This window comes from Cynocephalus volans, chromosome 9 (genome assembly GCF_027409185.1).
Source record: "Cynocephalus volans isolate mCynVol1 chromosome 9, mCynVol1.pri, whole genome shotgun sequence".
In the NCBI taxonomy this organism is placed as follows: domain Eukaryota; kingdom Metazoa; phylum Chordata; class Mammalia; order Dermoptera; family Cynocephalidae; genus Cynocephalus; species Cynocephalus volans.
The window spans coordinates 65,202,772-65,228,256 of record NC_084468.1 but is presented as its reverse complement, the minus strand read 5'-3'; the positions used below and the strand labels follow the sequence as shown (position 1 = coordinate 65,228,256).

General features: G+C 35.1%; 1 protein-coding gene across 2 annotated transcripts; it reads left to right on the top strand.

Annotated features, from left to right (window-relative positions):
* Nucleotides 1-298: 298 nt before the first annotated feature.
* On the top strand, nt 299-25,485 carry NUP54 (nucleoporin 54). Of its 2 annotated transcripts, XM_063108153.1 has the most exons (13): nt 299-404; nt 1,086-1,247; nt 4,495-4,578; nt 4,666-4,809; nt 8,115-8,341; nt 10,474-10,661; nt 11,757-11,953; nt 13,540-13,594; nt 14,156-14,249; nt 16,730-16,837; nt 21,867-21,986; nt 22,268-22,378; nt 24,767-25,485. In XM_063108153.1, the coding sequence occupies exons 1-13, from the start codon at nt 338-340 to the stop codon at nt 24,893-24,895; spliced, it is 1,686 nt and encodes a 561-aa protein (XP_062964223.1). In that variant the 5' UTR covers nt 299-337; the 3' UTR covers nt 24,896-25,485. The 2 variants fall into 2 exon arrangements, with proteins under 2 accessions (XP_062964223.1, XP_062964224.1); XM_063108154.1 differs by lacking the exon at nt 1,086-1,247.

Below are 25,485 nucleotides of genomic sequence, written 5' to 3'. Positions count from 1 at the left end.
ACATGCACAGCTGCCTACCTCATATCCCTACAGTAACAACTTCAGCCGAGGCACACCTTTTCTAAAGAACCTCCCAAAGGCGGTTTTTAAGGGATCTCTGGCGGTGCATCTTTGCGAGCTTCCCAGCATTTCACCCAAGTTGTGCCGCCCCACGCCACGCGAAGCCTCAAAGACGCCCGGAAGCGGGCCGGTCTCCACCCACTACGTTCCGGCCTGTTAGGCTCGGCCAGTAAGGAGGCGGAACTCTGCGATCCGGCTAAACGGTTTGCCGCCGGGACCGAAAAGAGGAGCGTACCGAGCGTCGCGGAGCCGCGCCTTGGTCCCCTACCTTCACAACATGGCTTTCAGTTTTGGGGCTCCCTCGGGCACCTCGGGCACCGCTGCAGCCCCCGCGGCCCCCGCGGGTGAGTGGCCCCCCCTGGACCTTCTCCTGGGAAGGAGAGGAAGCCTTTGGTCCGTCCCCTCTGTCCGACTCCTACAGGCTTGGGGATCCTGGGGACTCCCGCTCGCGCGGATACTTGAGGGGCATTGGTAAAGGGCGGGCGGCGGTAGAGCGGCCGAGGCGGCTCCTGAGGAGGCCGCGGGTACTGGAGGCCCAACCCGGAGCTCGCTTGCCGCCGTGGGTCCCCGCAGGGCCCTGTGTTCCGTGGTTGGCTTCCTGAGTCTGACTTGGAGAGATTGGAGGCTGCTTCCCTCTCCCCGTGCCCGAGATCTTTCCTGCTCTCTCCACCCCAGCCTTCTGGACGGGCGGGAACGCTCGCGCGGCTCTCGCTGCCGGAGTCGGCGAGGATAGGGCTGGGGATCCCCGCGCACTGCTCTGCGGCTGCCGCGGTCCTAGCCCCGGAGGGACGGGAGCCTCCCCCCTGGCCCTTTGTGGTGCCCGCTACGGGACTTCACGCTCCTGTTCCTTCCGTCTCTCCCCACCTCCTCTGCTATCTTAACTTGTTTGGTGCAAAGTCAGGTTTGTTCTGTTCTTTGAAATCTCTTGCTGATTCTTCTAATCTTTATCTTGTTTGCTTGCTTTTTCTCCTTCCCTTTCCCCCTTTTTAAAATTTTGTTTGTTTCTTTGCCTACACGCCTATCAGGATTTGGTGGGCTTGAGACTGCCAACTCCACCGCCAGTGGGTTTAATTTTGGGGGTTTCGGATTAACTGCTAATCCAGCAGTGAACTTTAATATTGGGAATTTCGGTGTTTCTACCACCTCGGTGACTCCGTTCAATTTTGGTAACAGTCTGGCGAGTGCAGGTAGATAACTGCGGGTTGTATGTGCAACGAGTGTTGGGAGCTGGAGTCCAAGAATATTTTGTGGTTCCTAGAGTTTGGGAAGGAACAGTGACTTGTCTAATAAGGAAAGGAAATGCATTTCCTAATGTCGAATCAAAAACATTTGTATCAAATTTTGTTTTACAAAGATGTGGTTTTGGAAACTCTTGCAAGTTATGTTCCCGTGTTAAATTTTCATTTAATCGAATGGAATATATCTTCCAAATGATAAGAATTTGGGATGGATTGTAATTTTGAATAGAATATATCCTTCAAATTATTAGATATAGTAATAATAATCATTACTCAGGCCTATTATCCTGGATTCTTGGACTCCTGCAGTCATTTTTCATTTTTTCTGTATCTTTCATTGGGATTTCATTTTATTGTCCTTGTGTTTCCAAAGAGAAACAAGTCTTATACGAACAGCAGTAACCTCTTGTTTTTTTAACCTGTATACTCCTCCTCCTCCTCTTCCCTCTCCTCCCCGTCCCTCCTGCCTCTCCCCTCCCCCTCCCCTTCCTCCTCCCCTTCTTCCTCCCCTTCCTCCTCCCCTTCCTCCTCCCCTCCCCTCCCTCTTCCCCTCCCTCCTCCCTTCCCCTTCCCCTCCCTCCTCCCCTCCCTCCTCCCTTCCCCCTCCCCTTCCTCCTTCCCTTCCTCCTCCCCTCCCCCTCCCCTCCCCCTCTCCTTCTTCCTTCCCCTCCCCCCTCCTTCCCCTCCTCCTCCCCCTCCCCCTCCCCTCCCCCTCCTCCTCCTACTCTTCCTCCCCCTGTACCACTACTGTTACTACTAATGTGTTTCTTTGGTCAGCTAAGCAGATTAGGATACATTTCTACATGATAACTACTTATAAAAAGAATTCCTAATTCTTTACTGAATTTTTGGGAAATGCTCAGAGAGCAGTTTAATTTATTGTCAGATAGCACTAAGTTTTAAAAGGTAGGCTAGACATCTTTGCATTCAAAAAGATAATTATGAAAATTTTAATATCTATGTGGATTGTTTCAAGATCATTAAAATTTTTGCAAAGCACTACTATATATATATATGGATACTTATGAATAAATTTAAAATAGGTTTATGTGTACTTTACATACAATGACCCTACAGAAAAATTTTGTTCCTCAGCTGCTCGTATATGAATTTATCGTCCATATTCTCTTACATTATGCCTTTTATGCCCATGCCAATTATATGCATTTGGTAAACATTATTTACTCCCTAAAACTTATTTGGGAAGTCTGCTATTTTGTTCATTCACTTGTTACTGCAATGTAAATATCACTGTAGCATCTGAGTTGAAAACAGTTTGAAGAATATTTGAAAATACCAAAGACAAAATAATCTATTGTCATTAAGATATATTTGAAGTGATCACATATCACTGTCCTTAGGTATGTTTACTTTTCCCTGTTTGCTTAAAATTGGCATTGGGTAAAACAGAAACCTTATTTTGAAATTTGTGTTTCCAAATAAAGCCACCAAGCTCATAATTCAACAACAGTAAATAAAACTTGTTATTTGCTTGATTTCATGTTCATTTGGAGTTATCACTGTTAAGTTTTGAGTTGTGATATAAAACTGTGTTTTAACTACTTTTATATATTTAATTAACTGCCAGCAAAGGGTTGATAGAAATTCATGTTCACTTTTTAATTTTGTATCCTTGCAGATCCAACTATTTGTTTTTAGTATTGTGGAGCATAAGATACTGACTAATGTTGTTTTTATTGTGTAGCCAATTCAGATTATGTCATACTTACTCTATGGAAATGAGGAGTAATGAATAGAGATTAAGAACAGTACTTAATACCTTAGGTGATTTTTAACAAAAGATTTACAATTTGCAGTACTGCAATAGAACCTCAAGTAAATAGAATATTTGGTTGTGCCTGCACTTAACATGCAGTTTACTCTTGAGTAATTTTCCAAATCGGAATTATATGATTAATATCAAATGTTTTGGGTTTTTCTTCTTATATCTTTTATGTTACAATCTTGATTAATCTGTCTTGTATACCAGAAATATGTGAGATTAAAGTTAGAATCCCAGAAAACCTGCAGCATAACTCAGCAATAATAGTTAAAACATTTGTCTTGATGCTATGTTGATGATCAGCTAAAGACTGACAATAAGTAAAATAAATAAATAAAATAATGTCAGATTGGCTAGCATTCCATTCCATTCATATATCGAGTTAGATATGGTTAAGATTAATTTAATCTCTAGGATTATTTAGAAATGAAATTTGTCAGAGTTGCCAAACTTTGGTGTAGAGGCCTGAGGGTAGTTTTGCTTAGTTTTCCTGCCACTGCTTCCACTTTTTTTTTCCCCCCTTAACTCTTCTTTCAAGAGACATATTCTTGTTGTACAGAGATAAATATACTGGTATGTTTCCTTTGAAAAGTTGCTTAGTGTTGGTGGAGACTAAGTAGAAATATTAGCTAATGTAGATATAAATTAATTCACCAAAACCAAGGTTGCAGACTGTTGGCAGTCTGCAAGGTTGTAGACTGGCAACATGATATGCTTGACACGCTATTTTTTAATTATTTGAATTAGTTGCAAAAAAAAGTTGAATAATAGTTTAAAAATCAATACCTTTTACATTAAAGATCGAGATTTCCTATATCTCTTGGGGAAAAAAATGGGAATATATAACACTAACTAAACTACCATTCTTCTGTAATAATAATCTGCTGGAACTTAGGAACTGCTGCTATTTTTAAAATTTCACTTCAAATAGATCCACATGTCAGTAAACACCTAGACTACTTTACTCCTTAATGTTATCAGTCTAAATCTTGTAGGCATTTGAATTTGCAATCCTTACTTGAAAAGTACATAGTCATTTTAAAGTTATGGCAATAAGCTTAACATATTTTCTCAGCTTTTACTGTTAATCACTCCTTTATTTGAAAGGTATATATAGCATTGTGGTATTTCTATTTTAAATACATAGTTGCTTATTTCTTACAACATTCTTGATTAGTATAGTTTTTAAAAAATTGATGTTGGCCCACTGTACCCCACAGATATGTACAAGTGAGTGTTGTAATATTTTGAATTAAAAAAAAATTGAAGTCAAAAGTAAAGAGAGAAAAAATTAGATCAATATACTAGTATTTTGACTTTTTATGTAGCAGTTATTTATAAAGCAATTTGAAAAAGAAATTGCCTTTATGTATACAAGATTTTTTCTTTCTATTTTTATCCTTTTTAAATTAGGTGGGTTTGGAGGATTTGGAACAACATCTACAACTGCAGGTTCTGCATTCAGTTTTTCTGCCCCAGCTAACACAGGCACTACTGGTAAGATGCCATCTTAAGTCATATGTAGAAGTAAATGAAGTAGATGTCAGATTTTTAACTTGTGCAATTTCAATTTTTCATTCAAAGGACTCTTTGGTGGTACTCAAAACAAAGGTTTTGGATTTGGCACTGGCTTTGGCACAACAACAGGAACTAGTACTGGTTTAGGTACTGGTTTGGGAACTGGACTGGGATTTGGAGGATTTAATACACAGCAGCAGCAGCAAACTAGTAAGTATGAGGTTTTCATCTTCAAATATAAAACCCTAATAATAATAGCTAACATTATCGAGTGCATTGTTTGAAACACTCTTAGTGAATTATTTTTTTTTTTGAAGAATTATAACTGTTATATTCCAAAGGATTCCAAAAACTAATTTTCATATTTATATGTGATAGTAACAGGGTGAAGACTGATGGCCATGATTACGATTATAATCCCTGTGTTTAGGATTATTTCATTTAAATTTTTGTTGTTAATAATAACACAAATAGGGAAAACTGTACAAAAGTCCAGTTTAATGAATTGCATATAAGGTGAACACCCTTGTAACCATTGCCCATGTCGGGAGATGGACCCTAGCCATTCATTTCAGAAGCCCACCACATTCCCCTCCCAATAACTTCCCCACTTAGTTAGTTCCTCATCAGAGGAACTGTGGTCCTGTCTTTTATGGTGATCATTTCCTTACTTTTCTTTATGATTTTGTCATTCAAATGTGTAAGCACTATTGTTTAGTTTTGCCTGTCTTAAATCTCTGTAGGTTTCCCTTTTATCCCTTTTTTATTTTTCAACTTGTTGAAGAAATAAGGTCATTTGTCCAATCGGGTATTTTAGTTAGGACTTCACTGATTGCATTCCTATGGTATAGTTTAACATATTCCTTTGTCTTCTGTATTTCTTAATAATCAGATTGGAGCTGGGGGTTATTTATATTGATAGTTCAGTTTTTTGTTTGCAAGACTTTTATAGGTAGTGTATTGTTTATCAAGAGGCATATAATGTCTGATTGTCTCTTTTTTTGTGTAATGTTAGCAGCCATTGGTGTTTATTACCCAGATCCGTCAATTTGTTAGTGGTCACAAGATGGTGCTATTCCACCTCAGTTTCTTTTCCATTTATTTATGGGAATACTTCTGTAGAGAGAAGCTTTACCTCATCTGTTTGGTTGATACTTTCCCTTTGTTACTAATTTTCAGAATAGAAAGTTGGTTTTCTGGCATTCTCCGAAGGTGTCCAGTTTTTTTTTTAATGTCAGAAACTCAGTCATTTAAACTAATTGTTGTTTTTTAATCCATTGCAGTTATTATTATTGATGCTTAATATTAGATATGAAAATCATCAGAACATAGGTAGTATTTAAGCACTAGACTTGATTCTAGAGTAAGATGGAGGAGAGTACTGGAACACAATTCTTGGAAACACTAACATTTAAATGAATAGGCAGAGGAAGAGAAGCCCATCTCTTGCTACCATTCCCTACCCCCAAGTCAAGTAGGTATTGACCCCAAAATGCTTAGACTACTGTCTCCTCCCTCCTCCCCCATACCCATCATGTGCATCTCATACTCTTTGGCTCCCTTTTACCAGCCACAGCTATACGTATCTTGATTGGCAATACCTGTGAATCGAGAGGAAAAGAGACATTCAGCTTTCCCTACAACCACCAGACCTCCTTTCCAAGCCAAAGCACTGATTATCCAGGATTCTCCAAAAGACTATTGGGTTTCACCCATCTCTTCCTCTCTTGGTAGTCCTCTGACAATACTCAAAGAGAAACCCCCTCTTATAATCCATCTTCTAGTATGATCATTTCTCTAGTATTTTATACTTTATTGCTCCTTACTGATCCCCCACATTTCAGTTCTCCCTCCCTAGTCCTTCCATTGTGCCCCTCATTAAATACTTGTTGCATGAATGCATGAATGGATGGACGGATGGATATTTTTATATATATAAATAAATAAAACAAGGAGAGACTATTGTCAGGAAATCTAAGGGAGAAAAGCTTTTCAAGGAGGATGTGTGTTCAACAGAAGTCGAAGATTTTCTTTGGGGATTGAGGGAATAATCAATAGCATGAGGGCCCTGAGAAGGTAGGAAGATACAAGAAGTCTAATATGCTAAGGCTTATAATTTGAATAGTGCCTTCCAGCTAGTGAATTTTGAGTAGACTAGTGTGGTCATGATCCAGTGTGTATAAAAGAGAAGGCTGAATGTAAATCAGTGTAGATCATAGTTTGTCTCATTTGAAGGTAAAGGAAGATAAAGCCCAGGAATAGTTTGCTCAAGGCTATGAAGCGAACTTATAATAAACAAGGGTTCAAGTGTTCTGACTTTTAGTCCACTTCTTTCCAATTTTCATATATGCCCATTTGGGAATCAGTAATAGTCTTCTGGAGGGTAAAAGAGCCATGATATAATCAGATCATCAAAAGAGATTTTTTTTATTACGTGAATTAGTGCCATTTAGTGACTCAGTTGTTTCTTGACAGCTATAATTTCGTGTACCATGGTATTTACTTATCTCACACTTTGGGAAGTAATTACCAATTCTAACTAACAATTTTGCCTTTCTTTCCATTAGAGAAATTGTAGCCCAGAGAGGTAAAGTGACTTGCCCAAAGTTACACAGCCATTTAAAGCTTTAGCCTAGAATCCTGATGGTTAGTCCATTTGTTGTTCTTTTCATTATATATTTCTTTGTAATAAGAGAAGGAAAAGTGTTTATTAAGCTGATACTGGTGTAACAGTGATTCTTTTTTTAGCTTATATTAGTAAATATAAATTGTACTATACTAATAAAACAGCAGTACAACAGTTTAAAAAAGAAAAAACTCCTACAACTCCATAAACTTTACTTTTCCATGTCCATATGCATTGCATTCCTTTTTCTTTTGGTGTGGGTTTAATATTATGGATCCAATTTGTGTTCCGGCTTGGAATTAATTTGTATTAACAGTATCATTAGAAAAGCAAGTTTAATGTTATAAGGTTTGGTCTAGTGTATTAGTTTCCTATTGCTGCCATAACAAATTAACACAAATTTAGTGGCTTAAGACAATGAAAATTTATTATCTTACAGTTTTGGAGATCAAAAGTCCAGAAATTGGTTTCACTGGTCTAAAGGTGTTAGCAGGACTGTGTCACTTCTGGAGGCTCTTGGGGAGAATCCATTCCATTGCCTTTTCCAGCTTCTAGAGTCTTCCTGCGTTTCTCGGCTCCTTCCTCCATATTCAAAGCCAGCAGTAGCATCTTCAAGTCTCACTTTGACTCTGAGCTCCCTCTTCTACTTTTAAGGACCTTTATGATAACATTGAGCCCACTCTGATAATCCAGGATAATCTCTCCATCTCAGCATGCTTAATTTGGTCACATTTGCAAAGTCCTTTTGCCATGTAAGATAACATACTTACATTTTCTGTGGATTAGGATATGGACATCTTGGGGGGAGGCATTATTCTGCCTACCACACCTAGGATGACTTGATTAAATTTTTTTTTTTTTTTTTAACTAATTTTGGGTACATTTTTAGCATTAGGTGGTCTCTTCAGTCAGCCTACACAAGCTCCTACCCAGTCCAACCAACTGATAAATACTGCGAGTGCTCTTTCTGCTCCAACATTATTGGGAGATGAGAGAGATGCTATATTGGCAAAGTGGAATCAACTTCAGGCCTTTTGGGGAACAGGAAAAGGATATTTCAACAATAACATTCCACCAGTGGAATTCACACAAGAAAATCCCTTTTGCCGATTTAAGGTATTAACACTGCTTTTGATCTTCATTTGAAGAGAGAGTATAAGAGAGAATATGATAGATTAAAATATTAAGAAAACACTTATTTGGTTCTTTAGTACTCCTTGAACATGGTATTATTATACTTACTTTAAAAATGTAGAAATACTAAAATTGAAGTGATTTCTTACATGTGTGTGGTTGAAGGTGACCAAAATGTGATTATAGGAAGGTGTGACTAAAATGTGATATGTAACTGAGGAAAAAGTGTTAACAGGAGGGGAATGACCTGCATGGCACCTATGAAGGGGAGACCCCAAACTAGAATTTAGTGGTATTCTAACAACGGTTAGGAAAGTTCACCCTAACCAGCAGACAGGAATTCTCCTAGGCATGTATAACCCTATTGCCACCATTATAGCTAGATGCCAAAGCCATTAAAACAATATAGACCATTTTCTTTGTTCTGATTCCTTACCTACCAACGTTCTCACTTAATTTGACACTTCAGAGAATCTGTTCCTCAGCCAGTGAGAGCATTTAGGTCTATTTGGCAGTGCATTTTTCATAACAGATGAATGTACTGCAATCCAGTTTATATACTTTTGCCTCTTGTGGGTTATGTTGGCCTGTGGCAGTCTTTTAAACCTATTCAATAAATTTCAAAAGAAAAGAACAGAACTGAGGCCAGCAGAGGTTGGAAGGGGCAGGTGGTTAGTGAGAAATTGGTAAAGGGCCACAAAAAATGATTACATTGTGTAATGATAAATATAGTAATTTTTCCTGATTTGAGGATCACGTTTTGCACACAAATATTGATATTCAATGCTGTACCCACAGATATGTATAGTCAATTACGTTTCAATTAAAAAATTTTAAAAAATAAATCAGCTTTTTAAAAAATAGGAAAAAGAAAAACCTATTCAATGTATACATAACCCTGTGTTTAGAGCTACAAGGCTGAGGGTCAGACCCTTTAATATGGTTAAACAATAAAAAGTGGTCAGCCTGTCTTGTTAGAGAACATCTCTTTGTTTCATCGGTCTAAAAAAAAAAACCAGTATGTCTCTTGAGTGCATATAGTTGAAATTTTAATACTTTAGTGACCGAGAGGTATACAATAGTAGACATAGATTGAATATGACTATTTAAATTTCTTTTTTTAAAGTTGGTGTATTACATACATATGGTAAAATGCATAATGTATGCTTAGTGAATTTTATTTTTTTTTTAGTTACATGTAAGTATTGACAAGGAATAAAAGACTTCTATCTAATGGAGCAATTCTTTAGAGAGTATAGTTGTTCATATTTAATATAATGGGGAAAAAATTTTGTATTTTACAGGAAACCAGAAAATGATGTAGACATTCTTTTTAGTATTTGTAAGTTGACAATGTCATTACTGTACTTTAAAAGTATTTATTTGTAAATCACTTCTTTATATATCTAAAACTTAAGTTTAAGATTCCATGAATGAGATATACGAATGCTCCTCGACTTACAATGGGGTTACGTCCTGATAAACCCATATTGTAAGCTGAAAATGCAGTTAATATACCTAACCTATTGAACATTATAGCTTAGCCTAGCCTGTCTTAAACATGCTGAGGGCTACAACTGAGCAAAATCATCTAAAACAAAGCCTATTTTATAATAATAAAAAAATAAAAGTAATAAAAATAAAAGATCAAAATTCAAAGTATGATTTCTACTGAATGCATATTGCTTTTGCATCATTGTAAAGTTGAAAAATTATAAATCCATCCGTCATGTCAGGGATTGTGTAGTACAGTAAATTACATTTGCTCCATGTTTGCAGTCATTTTTATAATGGCATGCAGAGTTGTTTCAATGGTTCAGAAACACCCAACAATAAATGGATATCAAAAATTTTGAGAGGAGAAAGCTCTTTACTCTCTTGAAGGTGACATTTTAATTTCACTCTATAGGTTTATGTTATCCTTAGGTAAAACAGTTTTTCTTTATAATTGTGTGACATCCTAGGGCACAGAGTGGTGGGAAGAATCATAATTCCTTTTATAACCAGACATTAACCTGTTTTCTTTGTTTTAGTAGATAATAAGCTATTAATATTAAATACCTGATTTAAGATCTGTACGTATTTTTGATACTGTTTATTTTATCATTCCACAGGCAGTAGGTTATAGTTGTATGCCCAATAATAAAGATGAAGATGGGCTAGTGGTTTTAGTTTTCAACAAAAAAGAAATAGATATTCGAAGCCAGCAACAGCAGTTGGTAGAATCATTGCATAAAGTTTTGGGAGGAAACCAGACCCTTACTGTAAATGTGGAGGGTATTAAAACATTGCCAGATGATCAGTAAGTATACGTTAAATATACTGTTTATTTCTGTGTGCCGTGGTCCAAAGAGAGTGATCAATAGCATTTTTGTTGCTGAAGCACAAATTAAATCTCAGAGCAGGGGCCAGCCCCATGGCTCACTTAGGAGAGTGTGACGCTGGTAGCGCTGAGGCCGCAGGTTCGGATCCTATATACGGATGGCCAGTGCACTCACTGGCTGAGCGTGGTGCAGACCACACCGTGCCGAGGGTTGCGATCCCCTTACCAGTCAAAAACTAAAATTAAAAAAAAAAAATATATATATGTATATATGTGTATATATATATGTATATATATATGTGTACATATATATATGTATATATATGTGTACATATATATATGTATATATATATATATATATATAAATCTCAGCAGGATGTTTTTTCTCAGATAGTGATTATTCAGTATTTATAGAAATATTGGTTTAAAGTTAAAAGCTTTTTTTAAAAAAAAAATTTTGGATTCCTTAACTTATTAAATGTTAATAATTTAGATTTTCATTCAGGACCAGGAAGAAACATTTATCATTGCTCATTGCTGTGTGCATACTGAGGGCCACAAAGATGTTATTGGAAAGTTTTATTAACTGATTACTATTCATGGATAAATATGATTGCTTTACTTTTCTTGTCCTATGTATAATTTTCAGTATTAGTGGCAAGGCATTTGCTTTTGGATATTTAGGGTTAGAAGAATTACTATTATTAATGAGATATAATACCTGTTCAGATTTTACTTGGTCTAAATTGCAGGGACGCAATCTGGAAGTTTTAGCAGAATCCCCAAAATACTTCCTGGTTCTAGAAAAAATAATAAATAACATTTATATAATGCAGCTAAGCAAGCTCTTTTACAAATACTATCTTATTTACCTGTCTCATTTTAACTTTCTCATTCGATTTACAAATGAACATAACATTAAGTAAAGGTTTCTTATTTTCTGAGATTTAGGAAAAAATTTTTTACTTTGCTTCTAAAACAACCATTTCTGGATTCAGCTTGCACCCTTCTAAAATCACATGCTGCATTGAGATATGTAATTCATATTTTATAAATTGTTTTTTTTCCCACCAGGACAGAAGTTGTCATTTATGTTGTTGAGCGTTCTCCAAATGGTACTTCAAGAAGAGTTCCAGCTACAACACTATATGCTCATTTTGAGCAAGCCAATATAAAAACACAATTGCAGCAACTTGGTGTAACCCTCTCTATGACTAGAACAGAACTTTCTCCTGCACAGATCAAACAGCTTTTACAGAATCCTCCAGCTGGTATGTTTGTAGAGTCATAGAGTTGAGAAAATGAAGGATTTAGAAATAAATGCTCCCTTTATTTTGGGAGGAGTTGGCTGATTACTAATGTTTTAAAAAAAACAGTGTCAACTTATCACGTGTCTGCTTATTGAGGACATAATTTTGAATATTTCTACTGTGTTAATTCATTTTTTTAGTCTTTTTATTGTATACCTAATATGTTTATTAGAAATGAACTAAAGAAAAATAGTCCATAATTCATCTACCTAAAGGTAGTTAACTCGTAATATTTTCATTTATGTTTTCTAATTTATCTCTTGTTCTAACCAAGTATTGAAGTAAAACCTTAATTTGTTCTCACTGTAAAAAATTCTAGATGGCATAACTAGATTGGTACATGATAGATTCCCTTTACCTCCCTTTCCCAGAAGTAACCAGTTAATAATTGACTGTACTCTATTAATCCTCTATTTGTGATTTTAAATGTAAGCATATGTACATGTAGGTCCTTTAAAAAAGGATTGTGCTGTACATGTACTAACAGCTTGCCTTTTCACTTAACAGTATTTCTTAGTACTTTCCATGTCAGTACATGAAGGTAAATCTTACTGGTTTTTTTTTTTCTTTTCTATGTTCCAAGTCGTAGCAAGGTTTAGGAGGAGGCATATCTCATATAACAGTGTGAAAACCCAATCATGCTTGATAAGTCGTATTCTATTTAATCACTACATAGTACTCCACAAATACACCTTACTTTACTTAACCTCTAGGTTGTTTCTGTCTTTACACTTTTTCAAACTATGCAACAACTATTATCCTTGTAAATATGTCTTACAACACATGGGTATATATTTCTTTAGAGTAGATCACTGGTAATGAAATTTGAGTCAGTAATATGTATGTTAGATATGTATGCTAGATATTGCCAAATTGCCCTCTAGAGAAAATTCTACCATTTACATTTGTAACAGGATTGTGTTATTTTCCTCATCTTTTTTTGGCTATCAGTGGCAGAAAATTATTTTAAAAATTAATACTTAGGGCCAACCCCGTGGAGCACTTGGGAGAGTGCAGCGCTGGGAGCGCGGCAGTACTCCCGCCGCGGGTTCGGATCCTATATAAGGATGGCCGGTGCACTCACTGGCTGTGCGCGGTGCAGCCAGTCACAAAAAGACAAAAAAAATAAATAAATAAATAATAATAATAATAATAATACTTATTTTAATTTGCATTTTCCTGATTACTAGTAAAGTTGAGCATCTTTTCATATGTTTAGTAACTAGACATTTGCATTTTTTGGAATTACCTATTCGTGTCCTTCATTTTCTGTTAGATTTTTTTTGTCTTTTTGTTTTTCAGGAGCTCTTTCTGTGTTCTGGAGGTTAGTTTATTATCCTATAGGTTATAGGTATTTCCTTTCAATTTGTACTTTTTTTTAGCTTTACGCTATGAAAATTTTTATTTTTATAGTGATCATATTTGACAGTCATTTTTCAACATAGCTTTTAGGTTTTGGGTCTTACTTCAGGAAAGCCTTTCTCATACAAATATTATAAAAATGAAAAATAGTTTGTTTTAGAATAAATATTTTTTCTTTGTGGTAGGTGTTGATCCTATTATCTGGGAACAAGCCAAGGTGGATAACCCTGATTCTGAAAAGTAAGTGTATCTTCATCTTGTTTGATATGACAGTATTTGCTACTTGGGAAGCAAACAAATGCGAGCTATTATTTATAATTCTTACATTAGAAGTGAGTTTATTTTCATTTTCATAGCTTTTTTGAAAATGTCAACTAGTAAGGTAGCAAACTGCAGTGAAAACTATCTAAGAATGGAGAAATCTGAGTGCCAGTTCCTAATTACATTCTCATTTAATAATGCAATCGTTTGACTGAACTGTATTTCCTCACTTGTAAAGTATGTGGTTGAATAAAATCTCTATGGTGTAACATTGTTGGTTTCAAAGGCATAGATCTGCCTTAGAACCCTCGAGATTTGGGCTGGTGGATTAACTCAGCCGGTTAGAGCACGGCGATATAACACCAAGGTTCAGGGTTTGATCCCTGTACCAGCTAGCTGCCAAAAGAAAAAAAGAACCCTAGAAATTTGATATAAACTTACATGAAAAAATTACATGAATGTTACTATGAAAACTTTAACTTCTTGTATTTTGTAATAATGGACTTACACTCTGAAAATCGACCACCTGTATTTCTTCAGGTTAATTCCTGTACCGATGGTTGGTTTCAAAGAACTTCTCCGAAGACTGAAGGTTCAAGATCAGATGACTAAGCAGCATCAGACCAGGTTAGATGTAAGTAAGCATTTAGCTTTTCATTCTCTGGCCCTGGGAGTAGGAAGAGGAATTATAGACATTTAATTTTTTTTTTTTTTTTTTTACCATGCTCCTATTTTTATCTTGCAGAGAAACAATATGGTGTACGTTGTAAATTGATGGTTATAGTTTTATACAACTACTTTTTTTGATAGGCTCCCCAAACCATATATATATGATTTGATATAATTTAACAATGAATTTAGAATTGTTGGCTTAGCAAATTAACTGCTCTCATTTCTGATTCCAGCCAGAGATTGCATATTTTCTTTATTAAATGCTTTTACTTATGGGGGCTAACAAAAATGAAGGCTGTAATTATGATTTTTTATATTGTCATAATATAATTGTCTTGGTATGTTATTGTATGCTGATGAAGCAAATTTAAATTATTGATTGCTTCAGTCTACTTAATATTTTAGTTCAGAAAGTAGACTTTTATAATCAAATACCTAAACGTTCTTAAAGGTCACCTTCATATTCTCTTATGTGGAATTCCTGATGAGATAGTCATTCAGACTCAGTAATGAAAAGCTTACTGTTTTATGAAGGAACCCATTTCATTGTCAACCAGCTCTAATTGGTACAATTTTTCCTTCTCACATTGAGTCAGTATCTGCCTTGTTACCATTCACATCCATTTTCTCTGGCATTGCTTTGTGGATATATGATAGCCATACAGATATTCGAACATCATAGTCAATTTTCCTTTTTAGTATTCTCTCCTCTCTGGCTAAAAAGTCCGCCGTGGTTTCTCATGTTCTCATGTAACATGGTTTCCATACCCTTCATCATCTTAGGCCGGGCACACCAAATTTATCAGCAACATTTTTTTTTTTTTGGCAGCTGGCCGATATAGGGATCAAACCCTGGACCTTAGTGTTATCAGCACCATGCTCTAACCAAGTGAAATAACCAACCAGCCCCTATCAGCATCACTTTTAAAATGAGTTGCTCACAGTACTGTAACTGGGGTGTGACCAAAGTTTTTCAGAGTAAGAGCAAAGAAACTATTTCTTCCCTTTATCACTCTTGCTAAAGATTTGTCAATTTTATCCATCTTTTCAAAAAGTAAACTTTTGGTTTCATTGATTTTACTCATTTTGTTTTTTGATTTAATTTCTGCTTATATAATTTCCTTTATCCTGTTTGTTTTGGGTTTCTTTTCTTTTTCTAGTTTCTTGAGGTAGCAGCTTATATTATTGATTTGAGATCTTATGTAAGCATTTAATGCTATTAATTTCTCTCTAAGCACTTTTTAGCTGAATTCCACAAATTTTGATGTTATATTTTCATTTTTGATCCATTGAAAAATCTTTTCTAATTTCCCTTGAGAGTTCTTTTTGACTGTTTTTTTTTTTTTTTGACACGAGGTACAGTTATATTTCAATACGTGTATATAGTGTGTGATGATCAAATCAGGATAATTAGCATATTCACTGCAAAAATTTATCATTTTGTGATGAGAGCATTTGAGCTCCTCTATTCCAGCCATTTGAGAACATACAATAAATTATTGTTAATCATAGATGCCTAGCACTACTGTAGACCTCTGGAAATTATTTTTCTTATCTAGCTGTGATTTTGTATCCATTAACCAAACTCTCCCAACCTCCCCTCCTCTGCCCCTCCCCTTCCCAGTCTCTAGTGACTGTTGGATGTTTTGACCGATGGATTATTTAAAAGTATGTTTAATTTTCAAGTGTTTGGAGGATTTTCCTGGTACTTTATTGTTGATTTCTAGTCTAATTCTATTATGGTCAGAGAACTTTGTATGATTTTAATTCTTTTATCTTTGTTAAGGTTTCATAAATCAGGAGACTGAAAAGAATGTGTACTCTTCTGTTCTTGGGTGGAGTTTTATGTTAGTGTCAGTGAGATACAGTTGGTTGACAGTATTCTTCAGTTCTTCTATATTCTTGTTGAGTTTTCTGTCTACTAGTTTGATGAAGGTGAGAGGAGAGTTGAAGTCTCCCAGCTGCAGTTGTGGATTTGTCGTTTTCTCCATTCAGTTTTATTAGTTCTTCCTCCATATATTTTGAAGCTCTGTTGTTAAGTACATATTTATCTAGGATTGATACGTTTTCTTGGCACTTTTACCTTTTATTATTATGTAATGTCCTTCTTTATCCCTGGTAATTTTCTTTGCTCTCTAGACTACTTTGACTATTCCATAATATTACTTCAGATTTCTTAATTATTTCTGAAGTATATGTTTTGTTCTTTCTAAACATTTCCTCATCACAAAATATCCTGGAGTTCTAAAGAAATCTTTGAATGGTACTTTTTAATTTTTAGATGTATAAAAAGGGAAGAAATATAAAGGTAGATTTAAAGGAAAGAGCTTACATTTTGAGAGATGAATCTTAGGCTTATCTCAGAATTAGACTTTGCATATAGGTGTACTTGATAAATGTGATGTCTATACTTGGCTTACCTAAAACACTTTTTTAAAACAGATCATATCTGAAGATATCAGTGAGCTACAAAAGAATCAAACTACAACTATGGCCAAAATTGCACAATACAAGAGGAAACTCATGGATCTTTCCCATAGAACATTACAGGTAGGGATTTTTTTTTTCAGCATTTATAAGACCAAATGTGTGACATATGTGCTAAATATGGATTTTATTAATAGGAAAAAACAGACTAAAAGGAAATAGTTGTCTGAAACTAAAAATACCAGACTTTCTCAGTAAAACCTAGAAGTTGTAGGAGAGGTCTCACAGGGTTGGATGAGGAAAGTAAAAATATTCTATAGTTCACATCTTTAGTGAGACGGTGAAGGAAAGCAGTAAAGAAATAAAGCATCTTGTTGCAAGGAAAGCATGTTTGAGATCATTGATACCTGGTTTCCAAAAAATAGAAAAACACATTTTGATTTTGAGTGCTAGAAAAGGGAGTGTAACCATTAATGGTTGAAAATGGACAGAACTTCCAAATTAACAAGAGGAAATAAAAGAAGGAATAGCAACAAAACTGAAATTATAAACTATCATGAAAACAGAAATATTACATACCAGACTCAGTGGAACACAGCTAAAGCTGTACTCAGGAAAATTTATAGCCTTAAAAAGTCTTCATTTTAAAAAATCAACTGCACACGATAAAGGAACTTTGCTAGCAGTCATGTTAAGAAGAATATCAAGTCAGAAGAAACTAAGAGAAAAATAAGATAAATGTGAAATCAGTGAAACGGTAGAAAAAGTAATAGTGGAAATAGTAAATTGAAAAGTTGTCTTTGAAAAGACCATTGAAATGGCTAAACATCTCATGACCTGAAGAAGGGAAAAAGAGAGCAAAATGTACAAAATCAGTAGTGAGAAAAGAGACATTACCACAGATATATAGAACAGAATAAGAAAAAACTGTGTGCACTTTAGGGCAACAAATTTGGAACCTAGAGTAAACATGATTTTTTAATCAAATTGAAATTACCAAAATTAATGTACAGAGAAATAAAAAACTTAGACAAATACCATATGTAGTGGATTGAATTATGTCCTCCCGACCAACTCACTGGAACTTGAATTGTCCTCCCCCCCAAGTTTTATGTATTAGAAACTTAGCCCCCACTGTGACTGTTAAGAGTGTGGGAAATCCTATTATCGTAATTGAAAGGTGGGGCCTTGATGAAGTGATTGAATGGTAGGAACGTTCAGTAGTGAATGGATTAAAAATGGTGGTCAGGGACATGGTTCTGAGGGCTTTAAAAGAAGAGGAGAGTCTGTCTTGCTCTCTCTGTGCTCTGTTTCCACTGTCTTGCAACGTGAGATCCACCACTAGATGGACTTTAGACTTTCCAGCCTCAGAAACTATAAGCAGTAATTTTCATTTTCTTTCAATAAATTTCTAGATATATGGTCTTTCATTTTCTTTATAAATTTACCCAGTTCTGTGTATTTTGTCATAAGCAACAAAAATGGACTAATACACCAGAGAAGCAACTGGGTAAGTTATTAAAGATGAACCATTGGAAAAAGCAGCAAGGCCAGACAGTTTCATTGCTAAATTTTGTCTAACCATTGAAGAGCTAACCAGTGTTATTTTAATTATTCCAGACAAATGAAGAAAAATGTGGACAGCTTATCTATTTGTTTTTATTTCACTTTATTTTATTTATTTACTTTTGGTGGTTGGCTGGTACAGGGATTGAATCCTGGACTTTGGTGTTACTAATACCATGCTCTACTCAGCTGAGCTAACTAACCTACCAGCCCTCATTTGTTCTCTTTTTTAACAACTTTATTGATAGATAATTCACATACCATACAATTCACCCATTTAAAATGTAGAATACGGTGGTTTCTAATATTCACAGACTTGTGTAGTCATCAGCACAATTAATTTTAGAACATTTTCTTCACCCCAAAACCCCCTAAGCACCCAGTTTCTGTCTCTCTGGATTTGCCTATCCTGGATACTTCATATAAATGGAATCTTATGATATGTTTGTCTTTGCGACTGGCTTCTTTCACTTAGCATAATGTTTTCAAGGTTCATTTGTGCTGTAGCATGTAATAATACTTCATTCCTCTTACAGCTGAATACTATTCCATTGTTTGAATATACCACATTTTTATTTATCTACTCATCAATTGATGGACATTTTGGTTGTTTCCACTTTTTTGGCAATTATGAATAATGTTGCTATTAGCATTTGCTTACAAGTGTGTTTGTGGATGTATGATTCCATTCCTCTTGGGCATAAACCTAGAAGTGAAATTGCTGGGTCATATGGTAACATTGTGTTTAACTTTTTGAGGAACTACCAAACTGTTTTTCAAAGCAGCTGTACTATTTACATCTCTATTTGTTTTCCGCTCCTCAAAAAAAGAAATCTATAAACAGATTTCTAATGATAAAAAGATGCAAATTATGCTAAGTAAAAAAAGCCAGACTTAAAGGCTATGTAAGGCACGATTCCAATTATATGACATTATGTAAAAAGACAAAATTAGGGACAGATAACAGATCAGTAGTTGCCAGGGGCTAGAGATGAGGAGAGAGGAGTGACTATAAGGGGCAGGAAGGAACTTTTTAGGGTGATGGAAATGTTCTATATTTTAACTGTGATAGTTACACAACTGTTTGTATTTGTCAAAATTCATAGAATTGTACACCTAAAAAAAGTGCATTTTATTGTATGTGGATTAAACCTCAGTAAGTTGGGCCACAAAACCAGAAATTCTTAAGGAAGTATAATCAAGGAGAATCCAGCTATTTATCAAATCCTAAAGGAATATACTGTGACCAAGTATGGTTTATTTTAGGAATGCAGGATTAGTTCAATAACAGGAAATCTGCCAACATAACTTATTATGTCAACACATTAAAGGAAAACATGTAATATAGAGACTGTAACCAAAAATGAACAGCAAATATTCTAAAAGGTATAACACTAAAATCCCATTCAGAAACTAGACCCTGATACCCAGTATTAACATTATTATTCAGTGTTATCTTGGAGGTTTTCATAAATATAATGAGCAAGGAAATTAAATAATTACTGTAAACATTGGGAAAGAGATTAAATGATCTCTTTTTCCTGATGACGTGATTGTATATCTAGAAAACCCATGGGAATAAACTATAGAATTACTGTCATGTGGTAAGGTGGCTAGATATAAAAGTACAAAAATCAGCTTTCTTTATATTATCAATGAAAATAGGAATATGTTCCATTCACTGACATAACAAAACTGTAAAGTACATATGAATAAATTATGAGGAAAGTACAAAATTTGAATTAAGGTCTTTACAAATAGATAAACCATATTCTTAGATGCGAAGATGTAATATCCACTCTACTAAAGTTAAAAATGAGTTAGCTTTTAAAAAATTGATTAAAGTGCTCTTCAAGTTTATAAAGAAGGGTAAGTGAGACTAGCTTCTAGGGGAACAAAAGAGAAATAGTGAAAGAGACTTCCCTTACCAGATTTTAAAACCTATTTTAAACCTCTTATAATCAATCAGTGTGACATTGGCATAGGATTGGGCATAAAGATCCATGGAACAGAATAGAGAATCAGAAATAGATGCAGTGTGTCTGAAAATTTAATATTTGACAGAGGTGGTATTTCAATTTAGTGGGTTTATTTAATAAATAATGGGAATTATAGAGATACTTGACCAGAAAGCTAGATACTGTCAACAAAATTGGCTACGTAAGAATTAGAAAATTTTCTATAGCAAAAAATTCCAAAAGCCATTTGTCAGTAGTCGTGATAGATTCAGAAAAAGGCACTTTTGCAAACAGCACTGATTTTAGCTGTAGTGTTGATATTCATATTATATAGAGATCCTATAATTTGACAGGAAAACCCAATTGAAATGTGGACAAAATATGCGTAAAGGAAATTCACAGAAGAGCAAATGCAGAGTAGTTCTTAATCATTAAACGAAATCTCAACTGTTAGTATCTTTTGGGAAAACAATCTGAGCAGCTTCTGTTAGAACTGAAAACATACATACTTTTAATCCCAGCAGTCTCATTCTTCAGAATCTATACCCGTAAATAGATATATGTACAGACATGTTTATTACAGCGTTGTTCATGGTGTCAAAACTAGAAACAAAGTGTATGCCCGTCAAGACAGTAATGACCGGATAGATTACTGGTTAATAATACATGAAAAAGTAAGAAGCCATTGAAAAAACAAATTTAGAGGTACACCTCTTAAGGATTTTCGTGAGGTTTTAATTGAGTTCACTTTGTTAATTGTATGTATATAATATCCCATTTTTTTGAAAATTAGTCACTGAAAACCAGTGTATGTGTATTTATGAAAAAGATAGGGTTACAGGAGCAGAGATAAAAGTATGGAAGGGCTTGTGCTCAGTTTTTAACAGGAAACAACCTGGGGTTGGAGAGTAGGGGCAGATCAAGGGTCTACCTTTAGATGCTGCTACCCTAGACTCTCTCTCCTGATGTTTGTTAAGTTGGCAAAAAAAGGGTGTTGCAGAATAACATATTGTATGGTTTTATTTTGGATCTGTGGTATGTGTTCTGTGTTTATATGAGCAAGGGGAAAAGTATAGGAGAATGAACATAGGTTACCATTATTTGTCTCAAGGGTGTGGGAGAAAATTTGCCTTGTATATTCTCATATTGTATAGTTTCTTAACAAGCACATATTGCTTTTGTAATCTGAAAAAAGTCTAATAAAATTAATTTTAAAAACTTAAATGTTATAGACTTATGTTTTTACATAAAGAACCCTTGATTTTGAAAGGCTGTGCGTAAATGTCTAAAACCAGTATCATGTTGCCTACTTTTTGTACTGCTTTTTTTTAAAGGCCATAAAATACCATAGTTTTAAAGTAATTGTTAGGCATATATCAACATACTTATGTGATAACTTTTGCCTAATTCAAATTCAAATCTTGAATTATTAAGCCCTTCCTCTTTTTTTTTTTTTTTTTTTGGTGGCTGGATGGCCAAACCCTGTGACCTTGGTGTTATATAAGGCTGCGCAAGCCCTAGTGTAATTTTCAGCTGAATTCTGTCAACAATGAATTGTAATAAAATTACTTGTGTAACTGAAAAGAGATGATTCTATTGGTATTGGTGGCTTTTCTTTGTATATATAGGTCCTAATCAAACAGGAAATTCAAAGGAAGAGTGGTTATGCCATCCAGGCTGATGAAGAGCAGTTGCGAGTTCAGCTAGATACAATTCAGTGTGAACTAAATGCACCTACTCAGTTCAAGGTAAGCACCTTTAAGAGCATAAAGGTATAATTTGTTTCATGTGGATCCATGGAAAAATGTTAAGTAATCTTCAGACACAAGAGTTTTGTATATTTGTGTTTACTGAACATTTTTCATTAATTAAAACTTCCTTTCTAAAGTAAACTCTTGGTCATGATTCAGAGAGAGAATGAGAAATTTTTAATAGATGGTTCTAAAATCATCCTTTCAAAAGAAAACATTATCTTTTAGAAGTGATTACTGTTGTTAGTGGTTGTTATTTGACTCAGTCTTATTTTTAGGGCCGACTAAATGAATTGATGTCCCAAATAAGGATGCAGAATCATTTCGGAGCAGTCAAATCTGAAGAAAGATATTACATAGATGCAGATCTGTTAAGAGAAATCAAGCAGGTGAGTGTCGCATGAGGATGCACTTTTTAAAGTATAAATTCACTTACATCTGTTAGAATGGCTATTCCCCAAAAACCAGAAAATAAGAGTTAGTAAGAGTGTGGAGAAACTGGAACTTTCGTGCACTGTTAGGGAATGTAAAATGGGCAGCCTCTATAGAAAATAGTATGGTGGTTCCTCAAAAAATTAAAAACAGGGGCCGACCCCGTGGCTCACTTGGGAGAGTGCGGCACTGGAAGCGCTGAGGCTGCGGGTTCGGATCCTATATAGGGATGGCCGTTGTGCTCACTGGCTGAGCGTGGTGCGGATGACAACAAGCCAAGTGTTACGATCCCCTTACCGGTCACAAAAAAAAAAATTAAAAACAGAATTAACCATATGATCTAGCAGTTCTACTTCTGGATATATATAACCAAGGAAGTTGAAAGCAGTGACTTAGGTATTTGTACACCATGTTCACAGCAGCATCATTCACAGTAGCCACAGTGTGTAAGTAACCAAGGTCCATCAACGAATGGATAAACAAAATGTGGTATATATATATATATACACAATGGAATATTATGCAGCCTTGAAAAAGAAGGAAATTGTGATACATGCTACATACAACATGGATGGACTTTGAAGATGTTATCCTAACTGAAATAAGCCAGTCGTAAAAGGACAAATATTGTATGATTCCACGTATACTTGTACGAAGTACCTAGAGTAGTCCAAAGTACAGTGTGGTGGTTGCCAGGGGCTGAGGGGAGGAGGGAATGAGGAGTTATTGTGTAATGGATACAGAATTTCAGTTTGGGAAAATAAAAAGTTCTAGAGATGGATGGTGGTGATTGTCGCACGATGTGAATATACCTAATGCCACTGAACTATAAAATGGAAAGAATGGCAAATTTTATGTTATGCCTATTTTACCACAGGAAAAGGAGGTGAATCAGCTCCCCCCACTATAATAAAAAGTGAATCAGCACCCTAGCACACCCCCCAAAAAGATGAATTTAGGTGTGCTAGAGTTCTCTAGACCTTGCTACTTAAAGTTGTAGGCAGCAGCAAGTAGCACCTGGGAGGTCATTAGAAATGCAAAATCTCAGTCCTTACTTCAGTCCTCCTGAGTCTGCATTTTAGCAGGGTCATAGAGTGATTTGAATTCATGTTGAAGTTTGAGAAGCATACCTTTGGGAAGGTCGGGATGATACCTTCCCAACCTGTGTGCCACACATAAGTTACTAATATGTTGAGTTATTGATCCCCTCAGCGGATCTGGGTGGAGGTTAGAGTGGCCAGAACCTCCAGCCATTTGTCTAAGGCTCATGTTGTATGAAGAAGTTGAGGAGTACTGCTGTAGCTTATTTTTATTAGAAGAAATACAGATCAGTTTATTGAAAGCTGTCTAACTATTGATTGTGTCTAAAGGAAACATATTAAGATGGTGAACTTTGTGGAACATATTAAACTGTTGGCATGGCCCTGAGGATTTTAGATGGTTATAAATGTCATCAATAAATCCAATTTTATTATGTGCTTTAGAATGGATATTGCTGTTTTATCCAACTAAAAACTTGTTGGATAAAACAGCTTTGGCTCATAGGTTCTTGGAAAGTACACACACACTCGATTATATTTCATTGTTTAATTATTTGCAATAAAATTAACTGAGACAGATTCTAGCATATTGTCATGAAGATCTATCTTAAAGAGTTTATATATGCAATAAAACTGGGAATAATATAAACAACTATCTTTTTAAAATGATGAAAAGCAGTATATTGTTTTGGGATTAAATCATGGCTCACCATCTACTTTATGACCTTGGGCAGGTAACTTACCTGTGTCTCACTTTCTTTAACTGTAAAGTAGAGATGATGATGGAACCCCAGAGGGTGCTCAAAAGTATTTTAAATGAGCTAAGTGAGTTAATATCCATAAAGCTATTAAAACACCTTAACATGTGGGAAGGACTCAAAAAGTGTTAGCAATTGTAGTTGTCATCACCATTATCATCACTGTATACTGTATACTTCAAAATGTGAAAATTCTGTTTTCAGAATGATTATTTTGCTAGTAATCTATATTTGAGTACCTTCTTTCAGTTCTGTTTTAATATACCTTTTTTTACCAAAGGTTGAGAAATGGAATAGCTCTCTGAAAAACATAACTTCTGTTGAAGATATTGTTCATTGTGTATTTGATTTTACAGTTCTTTAGAATGTCTATCACTGTCAGTCACATAAAAGTGTTATTAGCAAAAGTAAATATGTATGCCTGCTGTATGTAGTTACTACGTACTGTATTGCTAGTAAAATAGTAAAAACTGGAGTCCTCTTCTGTGAGTATCTTACTGTTTACAAGAGTAATACATTAATATTTTTTTTCTTCAACTCATTTTAGCATTTGAAACAACAACAGGAAGGCCTTACCCACTTGATTAGCATCATAAAAGATGATCTAGAAGATATAAAGTTGGTAGAACATGGATTGAATGAAACCATCCACATCAGAGGTGGTGTCTTTAGTTGACAGTTCACAAACTTGTTTTAGAGGTTTGTGAAATCCATCTTCTTACTGCATCGGGCCTTTCTTAAGAGTGAAACCGACCACATGGAGAAAAAGAAAAAACAAAAAAGTCCTTTCCTGGCTTGGTTTTTTAAGAAGGTTACTGACAAATTACTGTTCATCAAATCTGAAATAACATAGTCACCTCACAGATCTTCAAAGATAACCTTTGAAAGATTTATATCTAAACGCTCTATTTACCTTAAAAAGAGAAATACATAATTACCAAAAGTATATGTACTATTGTACATTTATACAACAGCATTTTCTTAAATATAATCAGTGTTTAATGATTATTCTCCATTGACCCTGTACTCTGCTTTCCATAGCAAGTAAATATGAAATGTCTACTTTGCACATAATAAACTATAATTACTTGGCCGTTGGATTTGTACTTCAGATTATAAATGTACATCAGTTTTTATATCTGTGAATTTAACTGTGGGAGGAGTAAAGAAAGTCCAGAAGTATTTAATGATTAATGTGGTTTTCTTTTTGTTCTATAAAGATTTGAAAATATATTTTTATATTATTTTACTTATTTGGAATTTACA